Genomic DNA, 17,440 nt, shown 5'->3' on the forward strand with positions numbered 1-17,440 from the left:
AATAAATTTTGTGAAAATGAAAATGTATTGAATGACAGCCAATTTGGGTTCAGAGATAAGCGTAGTACTGCCGATTGTATTTTTTCTTTTGCATGCGATAATTCAGAAGGTTTTGTTAAATAAGTGTAAACTCTATTGTGCCTTTATTGACTACGAGAAAGCTTTCGATACTGTAATACACGAGGCTTTATGGATAAAATTAGTACAGTCTGGAATTAGCTGCAAAATTATTAAAATGATAAAAGCGATTTATGAAAATGTTAAGTCGTGTATAAAAAATCATGATAATAGCTCGAATGCTCAATTCTTTGATATCTCACTCGGACTGAAACAAGGGGAACCACTCTCGCCCCTTCTTTTTATTTTATTTGTAAATGATATATCTTCTTGTATTAATTTCTCACAACTTTCCAATGATGATATGATTTATTGTCAATGTACATGTTATTGTTTGCTGACGACATTGCACTATTTACTACCAATCCTGACAGTCTACAACTCCAACTCAACCAGGTATATGAGTATTCACGAAAATGGGGTTTGAAAATTAATGTAGATAAAACCAAAATATGTATTTTTGAAAAGAGAAAATCTAGACATAACTATACCTGGTTTGTTGATAATGAGCCTATTGAAATAGTTGATTCATTTTGTTATCTTGGTATACAATTCTTTTATACTGGTTCTATGGTTAATGCTGTAAAAACTTTAAGCGACCAAGCTCTGAAGGCATATAACAATTTGTTGTCCGTGTTTAGTAGAATAAAACTAGACATTAAAACTAAATTGTCCCTATTCGACTCTCTCGTTGTTCCAATACTATTGTATGGATCTGAAGTCTGGGGAATATATAACTGCAAAGAAATCGACAAATTGCATCTCCGTTTTTGTAAAATAGTCCTTGGTGTTCGACCTCAGACTTCCAATGCTGCTGTGCTTGGAGAGCTTGGTCGCTTTCCTTTATCTGTTATCTGTAAAGAACGTGCTCTTAAATACTGGTTAAATATAATGAAATATCCAGGGTCATTAGTACATACAATATTTTTGGAACAATGTGCTTTGTTACCTAATAATACCATGTCTACTTGGTCATCGTCTGTTAAAAAACAACTTGATAGTCTTGGATATAGCTACTTATGGAATTCTCTAAACCTTGATATGAATTATTTGCCAATGTTAAAACAAAGGCTACGTGATCAGTACGTTCAAACATGGAATGATACAATAATGAATCAATCTAAGTTATATTATTATAGAAAATTCAAATGTGAGTTTAAATATGAAAAGTATCTAGATATTGTTACAAATGAGCATCAAAGAAAAGAATTGTCTCGTTTTAGACTCTGTTCCCATCTTCTTGAAATTGAAAGTGGTAGATTTGCAGGTATTGATCGAAACCTACGAACTTGTAAACTTTGTTCACTTAATGTTGAATCTGAATATCATTTTTTGTTATGCTGTCCACTCTATAGAAACCTTCGTCGAAAATATAATGTTAATTATTCTTTTCCATGCATTAATAAATTTACTAGATTATTGTCTTCAAGTAATAATAGAACTATTAGGAATATTGCCAAATTTGTATTTTATGCTATGCATTTGAGAAATGAAAAACTTGCAATTATTGCTGCTTCTTAGGTTCTTGTATTATAACTGTATTGTATTTCATGTATTGTATTTATGTTAAATGTAAATTGTATTATCTTGGCCATCCTTTTGTATATTGTAAATGGCCAAAGGTATATTGTATATGCCGATTTGCCAATAAACTGAAACTGAAACTGAGTAACGTAATACCGGCGCAAGACAAAAAATTGGGTTAGTTCATTACTGTAAATGTATTGATTTTTGCTTGTAAATATAAAGTGGTATTTGCTTTTTATGTTATAATTTGTTTTACTGTCAATAGAGGAATGATTGATGAAAAGAATTGTGTTGTTTTTATTGTTTTTTATGCAACGTACATGTAGCATATTCTACCAGTGCAGGAATATATTGGACAACCCTCGTCACATGCGCCGGCATTACGGACGAACGTCTGCCTGACTGGTTGTCATCGTCTATCGACTCTCTTTCTCTTCCACAGAGCGTTTGTGCCATTTAAAAACCAGCCTTCGTGACACTGAACTTGTCCCACTTGCCCTTTTAAGTTCTTTGTAGGTATCTGTTGATGATTTACCAAAATTTGTACCAAATTTAATGATCGTCCGTATTTCCAGACGTTTATCGACTGACATTTTCACGTAATTACAGTATTGACGACCGCACACAAATGTTTGTTTACGACTGTTACAATAGGGCAAATGACGCCATATTTTCTAGTGACGTTAGGAATACGTTCACACACTTTTCCCTGAATTTTAACGTTAATATGTAGTGTTTAAAGAATACCGTGATGCATCAAAGTAATGAACTAACCCGATTTTTTGTCGTGCGCCGGTATTACGTTACCAAGGTAACTGTATGACGATTCGTTTTTAGGACATGCCGGTTACATGTTTTTTTCTTTTGTTTTCTTATTTAAGATATATCTCCCCTTCAAGTGATATTTAATTAATGTTTTTCTATCAATAACTCACACGACAATAACTGCAGTGCACAAATTTTTTGGACAACCCTCGTATAACGCGTTTTTACTATTCATGTGTTTCTACTATTCACGCTGCAAATGCAAATGCTAATATTGACAGGTCAACATTTTATGAGCGGTATTTCTGTTCAGAAAGCAGATTGGAACTACATGTATTATCAAATGCATTTGTTAACTCGGATGATCTTGGGTTCATGAAGATTGCCTTGGCAATGTCACACAGGATATACTACATGGTTAAAAGTACTGACATGAGACCCGACGATCCCCATCACATAATGATAAGGTATGTGTAAACCTACATCCAAATAGGCTGTAACACAATACAAAGTAAGTCCCTATATGTATGTATAATGAGCTGCAGTGTATCTTTCTGTTTTAACGCAAAGTTACCAAACGACGAGGATATTTTGTTTGACATTGCACCCAGACACTTGGCTCACTTCGTAGACATGCATCACGGCTAAATTAACCTGTAGATTGTTTTCCGCTATTTGACAACGTTTAAAACTTCCTAAAAGATAACATGGGTAAAAAATGACTTTTTTAAAAAAAAGCAATGAAATTCTGTTTTAACTTGTTTACGTATTAATGTTTATCTGGCTGTATTCAAACAAACATCAAGTTATCGATATCTTGTTAAAGATTAAAATAGTGGATACATGGGGAATCACGAAATTCTTACAGTTTTAATGTAATACACTCCTGTGTATATAATGTGCACGTCCATATGAATAGTCTAAATAAAAGTTAAGCGACTCTAAATAGTCCGTCGCCGTTTATATATTGTAAATAATAGGGTTTTAAAGCGTTGTACGAGTAACGTATGAACATGTGATCATATCTACAATGTAATATGCGATTTAAAAATGCAACTTTTTAGAAGAAAGTCAATACCTACATATAGAGTTAAAGTAGACTTTACCGATGATAGCTTTACGCATGCGTAAAGAAAACACGAAGGGCGGATGCATTAAAGCATTTTTATACCACTTTGTGTTTATTAAAAAATAGGATTTGTCTTTTCTCAAGTACTTCAAGTTGTGAATTTAATATCATGCAATTGTTTATTGTGGAAACACAACAAAAGGCTGTTCAAATTATTAGTATAAACTAAAGTAAGTGACTTTTTACACATACTTAACAGTAGTGTTTTCTCCACCAACTAGTTACGATTCATTTCCTCCACTAAAATATTTATCTATGTCCCTGAATTAAACTGAACTTACTCTCGTATTATTGGTTGTATATCATCTTCTTTAAAAACAATTTTCATAATATCGATGTTGTGTTATAAACTTTTACATTGGTTGGTTAATGTTAATTAATGCGATATCTGCATGTTTGCAGCTATGAAATGCATCGATTCAAGCAACATACAGTATTTGAACATTTCGTTAATCTATTCTATTTATACTAATAGGCAGGGAACAAGAAAACCAGAAACACTATCAATTAAAATCAAGAAAATGGAAAATTTAGATGGAAATGTTGACATTGAAACAACATCGTCAGAGGAGTATATTCCTAATATTTGCGAACATTGTGACAGTGGTGGAAAGCGTGCTGAAGCTGATGGGTTTTGTGTTGATTGCAGTGAATATTTGTGTAACTGCTGTTTGTTGTACCATGTTAAGTATAAACCTGAACATTCAACTAAAAGTAAAGATGAAATGCCGCAGGATGTACGTTTTGAGAAATGTTTAAAGCATCACATGAAACAAATGAAGTATTTTTGCACGGAATGTAATAACTTCGCAAGCGCAGAATGTATAACAAACGAAGGTTGTCATCACGAAGACGGATGTCGAAATAAAACATGGACATCTCTTTACAAAGTTGCATGGGAAAACAAGGTATCGAAAACACAAGTTGACACGAAACTTGCTGAAGCAACTGATAAACTGGCAAACATTGAAGACACAATCGATAAATTAACGACAAAAAGGAAAGATAACATTCGAAAATCTATAAAAAAACACAGACAAAACTTAGAAAGTAAGATCAAAGAGCTTGAATGTCATTTCTTAAAGAAAAGTGATGAGATTGAAAACACGTTTAAACCGTCAATAGATTCTCTGTCGTGCAACGTTCAGTCTATGAAAACCATGTTACGTTCTGTTGAGTCTCAATCGGACAACTGCTGCTCAAACTTTATTGCCGTCAAAAACATAGACCGAAGCATTGCTCCAGTCGAGAAGGGTCTTGAATGCTTAAAGAAGCAGATTATGGCATACGAGTTCAAAGCAAACCCAAGCCGCATAGTTGACAAATCGGACTTTGGAAACATATTGTTCTCAGAAACTTTCCTGACAAAAACAGCGTGTTATAAGAACGATATTGATGTTAATCTGTACTATAGATGGATTTGTCCTACAAATATGAATGATGTATTAATAAAAGATGATCTACTTGTTGTTGTTACATACATGTGTAGTGCCATTGTGTTGGTTGACCCCATCAAGCAGAATGTTTTATCAAAATTATTTATGTCATCAAGTCCAAAGAGTGCAATATCCATAAATGGGACTGGAATATCAGTAGCTCTACCACTTGATGGCAAAATCAAACTGTTTGACATAATAAACTCAGAATTTGTCGATAGAAAAAAGGACATTGGAGTTGGAAAGGATTGCTGCAGTCTGGCATACAGCAAAAGTCAATGTTATTTGTATGTGTCATATAAAGAACCTACAAGCAAAATTACAATACTAAATGAAACTGGTAAAGTAGTTCGATTATTGGATAAAGACTGTTTGGGAAATAAGTTGTTTATGAGTCCGCGATATATAATTCTAAGCTTAGACGAAGAATCTCTCTATGTTTCTGACGCACAAAGAAATGCCGTGATCAAAATATATTCTGATGGTAGAATTGGAGCTGTGTCTAAGGACGAGGAACTAAATGGTCCCAGAGGATTAGCGATAGATGAACATGGGACGGTTTTTGTTGCTGGCGAGAAGTCAAACAATATTTTTCAATTAACCTCGGACTTGACAAAAATAGGAATCCTCGTTGGATTGAAAGATGTTCGTGACCCATTAAGTATCGCAATTTGAAGGCAAATAGAGGAAGAATGTTTATACGTGGGTATGGTAAGAAATACTAAAATCAAAACATTCAAAATCAGATGCATGCAAGAAACTATACTTTAAGCAAAAATCAAAGACAGATTTAGTATTGGCTAAAAGAATTATGGTTTGCTGACGTCGACTTTTGACGGACATGTAAACAGTGTTATGAGTCAACTTTGTTTTTGTTAGTTACCTTAAGCACCATTTTAGTATAAACTTATGGTCTGGTAAAACATTAGCTGAAAAAAATAAACGGTATGTCACACATGTTAAATTACTTTTATTCGGATAAACATGGATTTCACAAACTGTGATTAAAAATGTTTAAAAATTTATTGATGGATTGTCGTACTCAGAACTTGCATGATAATGTTAATTTATGACTGTCGTGTTTCCCGTAAGTAAATCCCAAGAGTTTGTGCAGCTTGAAAGACACAAAAATAAATCAACGCAATGTATAAGCTGTTAATGGGCTTTTATTTTAAGCCGATAAATGGATAACATTTTACATGTAGATTTTTTATGTCTTAACTAATAACTCAAGTCGAGCCGACTTATATTATAACCATTTTGAGAGTTTGATTTTTGTCTATTGAAATGCCATTAAAGCATTAAATTGCTTAATCAAAGTTCAGATGTTCAACATAGAGATAGGCAGACATTTAAATATTTCATACAATGATCGTTTATGTGCTACTTGCTTAGAAAGGAACATTAGATGTATAGAATGTGAATATCATGCATTTACCACTGTTGTAAATATACCGATGTTAGAAATGTATATCTCTACTTCTATTATTTTCGACAAGGTGGCATATTTCTAAATACAATTAAACGCTATTTTACAAGTTTAATACACTGGTAATCCGTATTTATATTGTGACACACTGAAGACTTTTAGTAGTATTTAATTTTTCGGATCCGACAGATATCAAAATTAAGTATTGCATTCTATGATTTTGTTATCAACTTGGATTGATGAGTTATCTACCTATGTCTGTCATCGTTTGGAATGTATTAAAAGTAGTAGATAACGTCATATAAAAACGTCATATTAATATTAAATTTTTATTAATATTATATTGACATAACCATATAAAAATGCTAATTTTATTGTTTGATATCTATTTTGGACCGGAAGCCTTTAATTATGAAAGAAATAGTTGAGTCATATATTTAAAGATATACTATGCTCATCGTTGAGTAAAATATGTGAATCACAGAAAATTATTGAAATCTGTGATTCTTTCTATATGTCTTATTTGAATAAAACAACGAAGAAAAGTCCATTCATAAATAACACATTTATATTTCATTATCGCACAAATCAAGCAAAATTCAATCATTTGGCTTTCAAGTTCTGAGTCATTGAAATCAATTTGATCTAGTTAAAGATCTCTTCCAATAATTATTTAATACAAGTATGAAGATTCTCCATTTATAATTACAAGGTTATATAGCCAATTATAAGAAAAATCGTGCAAAATTAAAAATTTTGACATTGAGTGTCATAACAATTCAAACTGTCAAAGGATATTTATTCATATTTGATTTTGGGTACGAACGATCTTTTGTTCAAAATTAAATAAATAAAAAGTCCCCGATGTAGCCTTTGTAATGATCAGGATGAAACTAAAGAACATATCTTTTGGGAATGTATTCACAGCAATAAATCAATGCACGAAATTTGTATAGATAAACTTAACATGCCAAAATTGAATAAAGAAACCATTGTTGGGTTACACTAACGGAAATAGTACAAAATGTAAACACGTTATAGTTCTTCAGTATGTCAAAATGTATATTTTTAAATTCAAAACCCAAAATAACAAGGATATCTTTTGCTGAAGCAAAAATTATATTTCATATGTTCTAAAGGTAAATGGAGCAAACTCGAATAAATGTGGACATCTTGACCAATTTAAGAAAGACTAAAATGCTGCTTTAAATACTCATAGGTATATATTTTCATATGTGGATGTGTGGATCGGCATTTGTCTTTAGTGTTGAGTATACTTGGAATTACTAAGAATAAATTAGTATATTTTGTGCACCAATTGATGTTTTGATGTGTTATATTGTTTTTTTTTCTTTTGAAAATATTCCTTTAATATTTATTTTGTCCTCAGACCTCTCAACTAACTCCATTTAGTATGTTTTTAATTCATAATTATAAATAGAAGTAATTATGTTTTGTGTAACTCATATTGTAACTTACGGAGTTTCTATGAGTACCACAAATAAATTGTGCCCCGTAAAAACTGTAAAACTTACCTAACGACCTCCTTTAAATATTATTTTTCTAATAAATGTTTTGTCGTGTTTTACATATGTTTTTACCATGTCAACTTAATTATAATACTTTTCATTTGATGCTTTTGAGTGGATTTTATTTGATAATTTCACAGTGAAAATTATCAAAAAAAAATTCACTACATTTTAAAGATTTTACCCAAATGGTACCTCACTTTTAGTTTGCTTAACATTCCGACATTGTCAGGGATATTAAGAGCAAAGCAAAAGATACAACTTACTTACGATGGCCATATATAGTCGCCAAGTTTTGGTTTCATTTTAACAGTCTGAAAAATACACTTCCATTCACATGCAAAACTGCTTTTGTTGCCATTTGGACATTTTTGAGTATCCTACGAGCAAAAACTGTAATGCAAAAGAAATGACAGTCACCAGCCCGAAAGATAAGTTAACAACCCAGCGTTCGTTAAAAATCCATGTTTTCCAATTTTTGCCGCTTTTTGAATGTTTACACATCTGTAATAGGGGCCTGAAAATAATTCAGAAAAAGAATATGTCAATTTCGTAAAAGATGCAGTAGATCTACATGACATTATTTAGATTTTATCTTAATTTTTCTATAAAATATTTTAGTTCGAACTCTTAAGTGCAAATGTTACAGGCGCGCCACGTGGTTTTGAACATTGGATCACCAACTTTTACCTGTGGATTTAGGTGGGTTCTACCCTTCCATAGACTGAGAAAATTTTGAATCATTGGGTTGAAAATTGTGCTAATGCTTTTATTATAGCGTTTTAAAGGTAATCAACGATACTCTTTACATGTGTTTGCTTATGACTTACGTTATTTCAAAACAATTGAAGGGTGGGGTTGAAACTTCACATACTTATTTGAGGGTATAAGGTCACTGCCCAATGCCCACAACTGCAACATAGATTTTGATATATTTTTTTATCATTGAAAATTGTTCAATACCCTGGCTCTTATTTTACTTTTAAGCACAAAGAAAAGTCGAGCAAGCTGTCTAACTGACAGCTCTTGTTATGATTTAAACTTGTAAATATGCTTCAGAAATGCTTTTATTATTTTTCTCGAAAGCTTTTTGATGTTTGGTGTTCTGTTATTTTTCCAAAAGGTTACTCATTGGCGAAACCATATTTTGAGTGTACATTGATGTATTAGCTATTGAAGAAGTTGACATAGAACTATTCTGTATAAAACTATAAAATATGAAACAAATTGAAACTAAGTTAAATTTTTTATTTTTATGTCCAATTTATAATGACATAAGGAAAACATATTTACCTAGACATTATTGCTCATTACATAATTTAAATAAATTCATATCAATAACAAAACGTACAAACTAAACTGTTAATTGTTCACTTAGCATTAAATTTGTTTATTCAGCAATGCAACTAAGAATTGAATCTACTTAATACATTTGTTTAAATTATTGTATACTCAAACATATTTATATGTATAATTTATAATGTATATTACTTTTCTGTACTTTGTATTATACCGCCAAAATGTTACTTGGCGATGAATGTATATTTTTGCCAATAAATTATTTGACTTGACTTGAATACTTTTGGCTTTCACTTATAAAGATTGAGTATTTCGTATGGAAGTTAAAGTACTGCAGCAACTTTGATTACATTTTCCTAATTTTACAACAGATACTTTTATTCACATTAGTTCTGCCAGAGAACTGTTTGCAAATGCATTTGCTACCTCGGATGATCTTAGGTTCAGGTAGATTGTCTTGGCAATGTCAAACGGGGTATACTGTATGATTTGAAAAGTATTGGTTAAAAGTATTGACAGGTGATCTGACAATCGCGAGCCCATGATAATAAGGTATTTGAAACCTACAGCGGTTCATTAGTTTAACAGCACACATTAAATAGATATAGTACCGCCTTCTTACAAAAGTGCGTCAAATCACTCAAAATGTCTCTCTTCATACTCTTCTGTTTGGGGATGTTTCTCTTTCTCAATCAGACAATACGGAGTTATTTCTGGCCGTCCAAAAATACATAATGGATAGTGGGAGGTTTGCATGACGAGTAAATGTTGCAAAGTACTGTCTACGACTTAACAATTACACTGGTAGCTTTTATACTGTATATGTGCTAAAGAGACATTTGTCTCTTCATCTCTAAACGTTGGTTTTCATCTTAATCTTCCTTCTTCTTTTTCTCTTTCTTTAAATTTTTTTTTCTATTAATATATTATATTAAAATATCTATCAATTACAAATAATTCAAGTGCCTTACCACATAGCCTAGTTTTGTGAATTTTTTTCAAAATTATTTTGTATACAATCAATAGAAGCGGTTGTGTTACACATTTGTTATATGCTCTTTACTTGCTCATCTACCAGCCATGCATTAGTTTTATTGTAATTTATCAATAATTGAGATTGACTTTAATAAGCACCTGGTGCTTCCGTCAAAATCCATTACGTGTATTATGTTAGTATGACTATGAAAATATATGTATAATGTATGATTACAATATATGCAATAAATAGAGTAACGGGCCAAATAAACTGTAAAATAATACAAAGTAAGTCCCTATATGGACATTTATGATGCTTCAAGTTTGTAGTACGTCTTTTTGCATTGGATAATCGTGACGTTTATATAGTTTTAAAAACAATGCTGCTGTCAATTTATGAAGAATTTTTTTTTAAGGTAAGCTTGCAGTATTATAGATTCATTATAAGTATTTCTGACAGGTGATATAATTATATACGGTTGTTTGCAATATATCCCTTGTCTGGCGACATTGGGTTATATTTCCAAAGGGCTATATAACCTGTCAAAAATAATTTTATAACTAATATCATAACATTGTAACATGGCTTTTCATTGGATAATATTGACGTTTATATAGTTTTATATACACGGCTGCCGTTAATCTATTAAGATATCTTTTTTTGTCTAAAGAGAAGTTTACAGTATTATACATTCGTTATAAACAACCGTTTATATAGGACCATGAAACCTGTCAAAATCGATATACATGTAAAATGAGCAGCTAACATTTCAAAACGACAAGGGCATACGTAGGAGAGATAGGTCTGCTTATTTGAGCAAATACAATCGTGACTGTATGAAAACACTCAAAACAGGTACCCAGAGACAAATACATTCTTTAGCTCAGCAACAAGAAAATTTGGCAAATTCCAATATAATCATGCCTGCAAGAGGTGAAATGCTGCCCTGTTTTTTAACCAGAAAACTAAAAATATAACTTTTATAAACTATGAAAAAACTTTTAGAAATCTTCTGTTTTATCATAGACATATTGACTTTTGTGGAGTTTCAGAGCACTGGTTAATGCCCCACAATTTACATTTTATTGATAGTATAAGCATGGATTATAATTATCATGCAGTTTGTAATAGTGATGTAAATCCGAGATTACGATCTGGTAAAGGAGGTGTTGCAATTTTATGGCACAAACGATTTGACAATATTGTAACACCTTTATGTATTGATGATGATAGGATCGCTGGTATTCAAGTGCAGATCTCAAATAACCAATATATGTTTATTTTTCAGATATATTTGCCATGCACTAACCATTCAAACTTTGCATTTTCAACTTACATTGATAAATTGTACGATTTGTATAACATGTATTCACAACACGGTGTGACTGTATTCATTGGCGATTATAATGCACAGTGGAATGCAATGCCGACCAATTTTCGTCGTATGTTATTGTTGCGATTTATGTCTGATTGTAATCTATGTGCTGTGAATACGCTGCCGATTTGTTTAGGTGCCAGTAACTCATATGTCTCATACGATAATATTTATCATACATTGATAGATTATGTATGTCTACCAGTAGAAGTTTTAGATTTAGTATCATTTTGTGAAATATTAGATGATGATTGTTTAAATGTTTCTAGACACAGGCCGATTATAGCTTCTTTTTATGTGCATATTGAAACATATTTTGATGTAAAAAACAGTTCAAATTTATATAATGTGAATTGGAAAAAAGCTTCAGATGAGAGTATAGAACAGTTCCGGTCTCTTCTTTCATCCGATAAAGATTTGTTAAATATTGAAATGACTGATCTGGATCGTGAAGAAGTTGATATAGCGTATAATACTGTCACAGAGAAAGTATTGAATAGTGCATCACAATCTTTACCGAAGAAAACATTTAAGAAACATTTGAAACCGTTTTGGAATGTCGAACTCGCAAACTTCCATAAGAAAATGACAGTTTTGAGGGATAAATGGTGTCGTGATGGAAGACCACGTGTTGACAATCACATAAGTTATGTTGAATATAAATCGGCCAAACGTATATTTAGACGAATGATGAGAAATTGTACAGCTGAGCATCTAAAACTCATGGATCAAGAATTGGACAGGACAGCCGAAGTAGATTCGAACCAATTCCGGAAGCATGTTAGTTCCAGAAAAAGACAGACACAATGTAAGGTGAGCTCCGGAGTTAAATTTGATGATGAGGTTATACGTGACCGTGAAAAACTCACAGAGCACTGGGGACGTTATTTTAGAAAACTTTATCAACCCAGCGAATCACCGGATTTTGACGACAGATTCAAACAGACGGTATGTACTGTTGTGGATGAAACTCTTAGTAATATTGAACCTGATAAAAATGTACGTGCTTTACCCGAAGAAGTGCCCACTGCTATCATGTCCCTACCAAAAGGTAAAGCATGTGGCGAAGATTTTGTCTTTTATGAACATTTGATTTATGCTAAAGACATTGCTTCAAGAGTTTTGGCCAACCTTTTCACATTTATGCTCCGCTTAGGATATATTCCCGATAATCTTAAGCTTGGCGTTATAATAACGTTACATAAGGGCGGTAATAAACGCAAAGATAACCCGAATAATTATCGGGCTATCACTCTTCGTCGGTGATACTTAAAGTATATGAACTCATCTTGTTATCCAGATGTAAGGACGTAATTCACAGTACGTTAAATATGCAACAGGGCGGCTTCCAGGAACAACTGGGTTGTCTGATGACCTCGTTCGTGCTTCGAGAGAGTGTATTTTTTTGCCCGGAACACTTTTCGAAACTTATGTTTCTTGGATGGGGAAAAAGCGTTTGATACTGTATGGCACCAAGGATTATTTTATAAGCTTATAGAATGTAACATTGACAAAACATCGCTTATCTCAATCCGGGAGATGTATAGAGACGCTACTAGTTGTGTTAGACATAAAGGATTAATATCTCACAGCTTTACCTGTTCTTCAAGGCACCCGTCAGGGGGGCAAAACTTTTCCGCTCTGCTTAAACCTCGTCTATATCAACGGATTAATAAAACAATTGGAAGAAAGTGATTATGGCTTTGATATGTATAATATTAAACTTAGCTCACCAACCGTTGCAGATGATAAGTATTTAGTATCGTTTTCCAAAGGAGGTATGGACAAGATGTTAGATATATGTTATGAGTACTCTCGTCAGTGGAGATACAGATACAATGCGGGGAAGTGTGGGATCATAGTCTTCAATGAGGATGAGGGAGTGAGGATAGAACATTTTATATTGGGCGTCAGCGTATTAATGAGGTTGAATATTACACTCACTTGGGCATCGAATGTGATAAGTATATGTCGACAAAGAAATTGTTTTATGATGCTGCTAACAAACTACGTGGGACATTGCTTAGCATCGTTAATAGTGGCATCCACCCAGCTCATATAAACCTAATATCTACCGCTCAGTCGTACTCCCAATGGCCCTCTACGGTTGTGAGTTATGGAATGTATACTCAGCATCAGACATTCGGACACTTGAATTGTCTCACCGCTTTTGTGTTAAGTTTATGCAAACATTTAAACGCCATACATCCACTGACTTTGCATTAAGTTCAATAAATATTGACAGTATTGAAGAAATTATAAACTACAGAAAGCTAAATTTCTTAGGCCAATTTTGTCGTCTGCCTTGCCAATATTTGGCAAAACAAGTGTTCATTACGCGACTGATAAAGTATTTGAACTGTGACAATCAGAGTCGTGGATTTATACCCGATGTATACAGACTATTGCAGAAATATAATCTTGAAAGTGTCCTTTACTCATATTTAGAAAGTGGCGTATTCCCTTCGAAATATGCATGGAAAGTTACTTTACGCTCAGCCATTACAAATACTGCAACCTACACGCGTGTTGACCGATTAATACTGTCAAGACGTGAGTTATGTGGAATAATCCAGTATTCATTGCCAGCGACGCTGTGGTATGTATCAAGAAATAACCCTAAAACGGCGTATATGTGTTCTTTTTTAATGGAAACTATAGGTACTTTTATGTCCCAGTCATATGTTGTAACATGTAGAAAATGCAACAGGCTTTGCGAAAATCAAATCGTACACTTGATGTGCTTCTGTACGGTAAACAACAACAATATAATCAGATTGTGGGACTCAGTCATTGAGGAATGCGGAATGACAACATTTATAGACCTTCTTGCGTTGTCACCTGAGGAACAATGCTGGCAATGTTTTCGGCTAGGATCTGATAATGACAGTCTAGCGTTGCGCAATTATAGAGTTGCGAAGTCTATTCGTAATCTCTTAAAGATCCGCACAAACTAGAAAAGATTGGTAACTGGAGGGTGACTGTGAAATCTTATAGAGTTCCAGGTCTCTATAATGAATAAAAAGCCGGAATTTACTCGGTGTAATAAATACCTAATACAGGACTTGTAAAACTAATAAAATTGGAACCAACTCTAAATAGTATAACTATATTTATAGATAACATGATATCATGTAATTGTCATCTCATCAGTCTATACGTTTTCGTTTTCGTCCGCATAGACTTTTGTCAAATATGACAGATATGCCAACATAATGTTATAAGGATACAAATCAATGCTTAAAGCAGTTTTTTATTTCTAATTTAAATTACTGTAATCTATGTGACATAATGATCACCACTAGCACACGGATATATACCTTCTTATAATATTTGATTAAATATATACATGTTAACTATTATAAAAATTCAACTATTACATTCAAACTATATTGCAATCCACACAACGCAACCTGTATATCTGATACTAGTGACTTTCTTTTTTCTCTAATATTTGTTTGTACATTTGATACTTACCTCTTGAGCTATATATGATACCTTGATAACTATACTAGTTAATATTTGTGTGTACAGACTTGTCTGTACATTTGATACTTACCCCTTGAGCTATATATGATACCTTGATAACTATACTAGTTAATATTTGTGTGTACAGACTTGTCTGTACATTTGATACTTACCTCTTGAGCTATATATGATACCTTGATAAGTATACTAGTTAATGTTTGTCTGTATATTTGATACTTACCTCTTGAGCAATATATGATACCTTGATAAGTATACTAGTTAATATTTGTCTGTACAGTATACTAGTTAATATTTGTCTGTACATTTGATACTTACCTCCTGAGCAATACATGATACCTTGATAAGTATACTAGTTAATATTTGTCTGTACATTTGATACTTACCTCTTGAGATATATATGATACCTTGGTTAGTATACTAGTTAATGTTTGTCTGTATATTTGATACTTACCTCTTGAGCTATATATGATACCTTAATAAGTATACAAGTTTATATTTGTCTGTACAGTATACTAGTTAATATTTGTCTGTACATTTGATACTTACCTCCTGAGCAATATATGATACCTTGATAACTGTTTGTACATTTGATACTTACCTCTTGAGCTATATACGATCCTTGATAAGTATACTAGTTAATATGTTAAGACAAAATAACACCTCATGAGACAAATTGTAAGTTAAGATTTATTTTGTTATATTTGTTTTCTACATCTGATATAATTTATGTAGTTAATGTAAAATATTTCTAATGCATTTCTTCTTACTATATGAACGATGCTAAATTGGATATACTATTTTGTTAATATGTATTATACTTGTTTATGTATATGTCTATGTTCACCTCTGTAAATATGTTATGCTCTTCAATATTGGAGGAAATAAAAGTATCTATCTATTTGTCCCGCTAATTAGCGTGTTTTCCCACTGCGGTCCGCAAAGCGAAAAGTCAAGAATTAACAAGTTAAAATGGCGGGGGCGCAGAGCAAAAACACGTTTATAAGTGGGGGCGCGAGGCAAAGTTTAAGAAATAAAAAGTTTTCCCGTGCGCCCATGCCCCCCTCCCTCCATGAGCTTGTTTTTCCCCGTGGCCCCTCAAAGCAAAAAGTCGAGAATTAACAAGTTAAAATGGCAGGGGTGCAAAGCGAAAACACGCTAATCAATTAGGGCGCTAATTAGCGTGTTTTCGCTCCGCGCCCCGCCGTATTATTTCTTAAATCTTGCTTCAAACCCACGCGGGGCGACGTTTAATTTATTAAGTTTCATCCCGAGCCCCCACTTATAAGAGACTTTTTGCTCCGATCCCCCGCCATTTTAACTTGTTAATTCTCGGCTTTTCTTTGGCGGGATCGCGGGGCGAAAACAAGAATGGCACAAATCAGCCACCATAGCTAACAGTGCATATTCCAGTCAGACCGCTTGGGCGCTTGAATAGACATTATATTGTTGCAAGCAGTTGGTCCTTTAGCATAATATGTTAAACGGGGTTTGAATAACTTATGACAGTTTTATAAGATTATAGAGATAATGAATAGAAAGATCTTGGCAAGGTACATAACTGACTTCCATTTTCCATGACTTATCTCCCCTTTAAAGGATTTGGTAAAAGTACTATGAATTTATGCAAGTAAGATAAATGTCTATGACTTAATCAAAATTTAATGATAACATTACTGCAGCATTCATTTTTCTTAGTTTTCTGTTTTATTCACTGATTACAACTGCAATATTAATCTTCCAAAGTTATCTTTTACTCACTTTGGAAACGGTTAAGACTAACCTAATAAGCAGGTTAGTGTATCTGAAGTTCTACTAGCCGTTGTTTCTATGAGCAAGAAATTTTACACTATAATTGCTTTGTACTTGTTGGTTCCAGGGCCTCAAACACGGTTTTAGTTTATAGGCTAGTGGCTCAGACATTGTACATCCTCATTTTTACAGAAACTAAAATTATCAGAGATTAGTGATTTGGCGTAGCATTACCTGGTGATCTTCTGCTAAAGTTACATAAGTCATAGCAGGGTCAATACTGGATCCGGCTGTATTGTGACGAGTTTACATAGGAAAACACATTTTAATCTTGTGGAAAACTGTCATTGTCTAGTGAATATCTACAACATTTGAATAAATGCATCCCTGGGATTAACATTGTTATCATCCTTGTGGCGACATTTTAGACTTTAAAAATAACCCATCTAAATCTTGTGAAAGTCCTTGGACTAGAGCTTAGATATTTTGAATAAAGCATTGCCTCGGGCACATTGAATATACCTCACCTTCAAATAGCACATATAAACAAGCGAAATGGACTATTTAAAGATTGATATGAGAAAACAACTTATTATAAACAAGAACATTCAGCATCCGCC

At 32.9% G+C, this 17,440-nt stretch overlaps 1 protein-coding gene across 1 annotated transcript; it reads left to right on the forward strand.

Annotated features, from left to right (window-relative positions):
- Window positions 1-3,552: 3,552 nt before the first annotated feature.
- LOC132757197 (uncharacterized) lies at window positions 3,553-9,488 on the forward strand. The gene is made up of 2 exons (XM_060748402.1): window positions 3,553-3,708; window positions 4,014-9,488. The coding sequence occupies exon 2, from the start codon at window positions 4,060-4,062 to the stop codon at window positions 5,647-5,649; it is 1,590 nt and encodes a 529-aa protein (XP_060604385.1). The 5' UTR covers window positions 3,553-3,708; window positions 4,014-4,059; the 3' UTR covers window positions 5,650-9,488.
- The last annotated feature ends 7,952 nt before the right edge of the window (window positions 9,489-17,440 follow it).

The sequence above is a fragment of the Ruditapes philippinarum genome, unplaced genomic scaffold (assembly GCF_026571515.1).
Source record: "Ruditapes philippinarum isolate M1 unplaced genomic scaffold, ASM2657151v2 ctg5372_1_1_1_1, whole genome shotgun sequence".
Taxonomy (NCBI): Eukaryota; Metazoa; Mollusca; class Bivalvia; order Venerida; family Veneridae; genus Ruditapes; species Ruditapes philippinarum.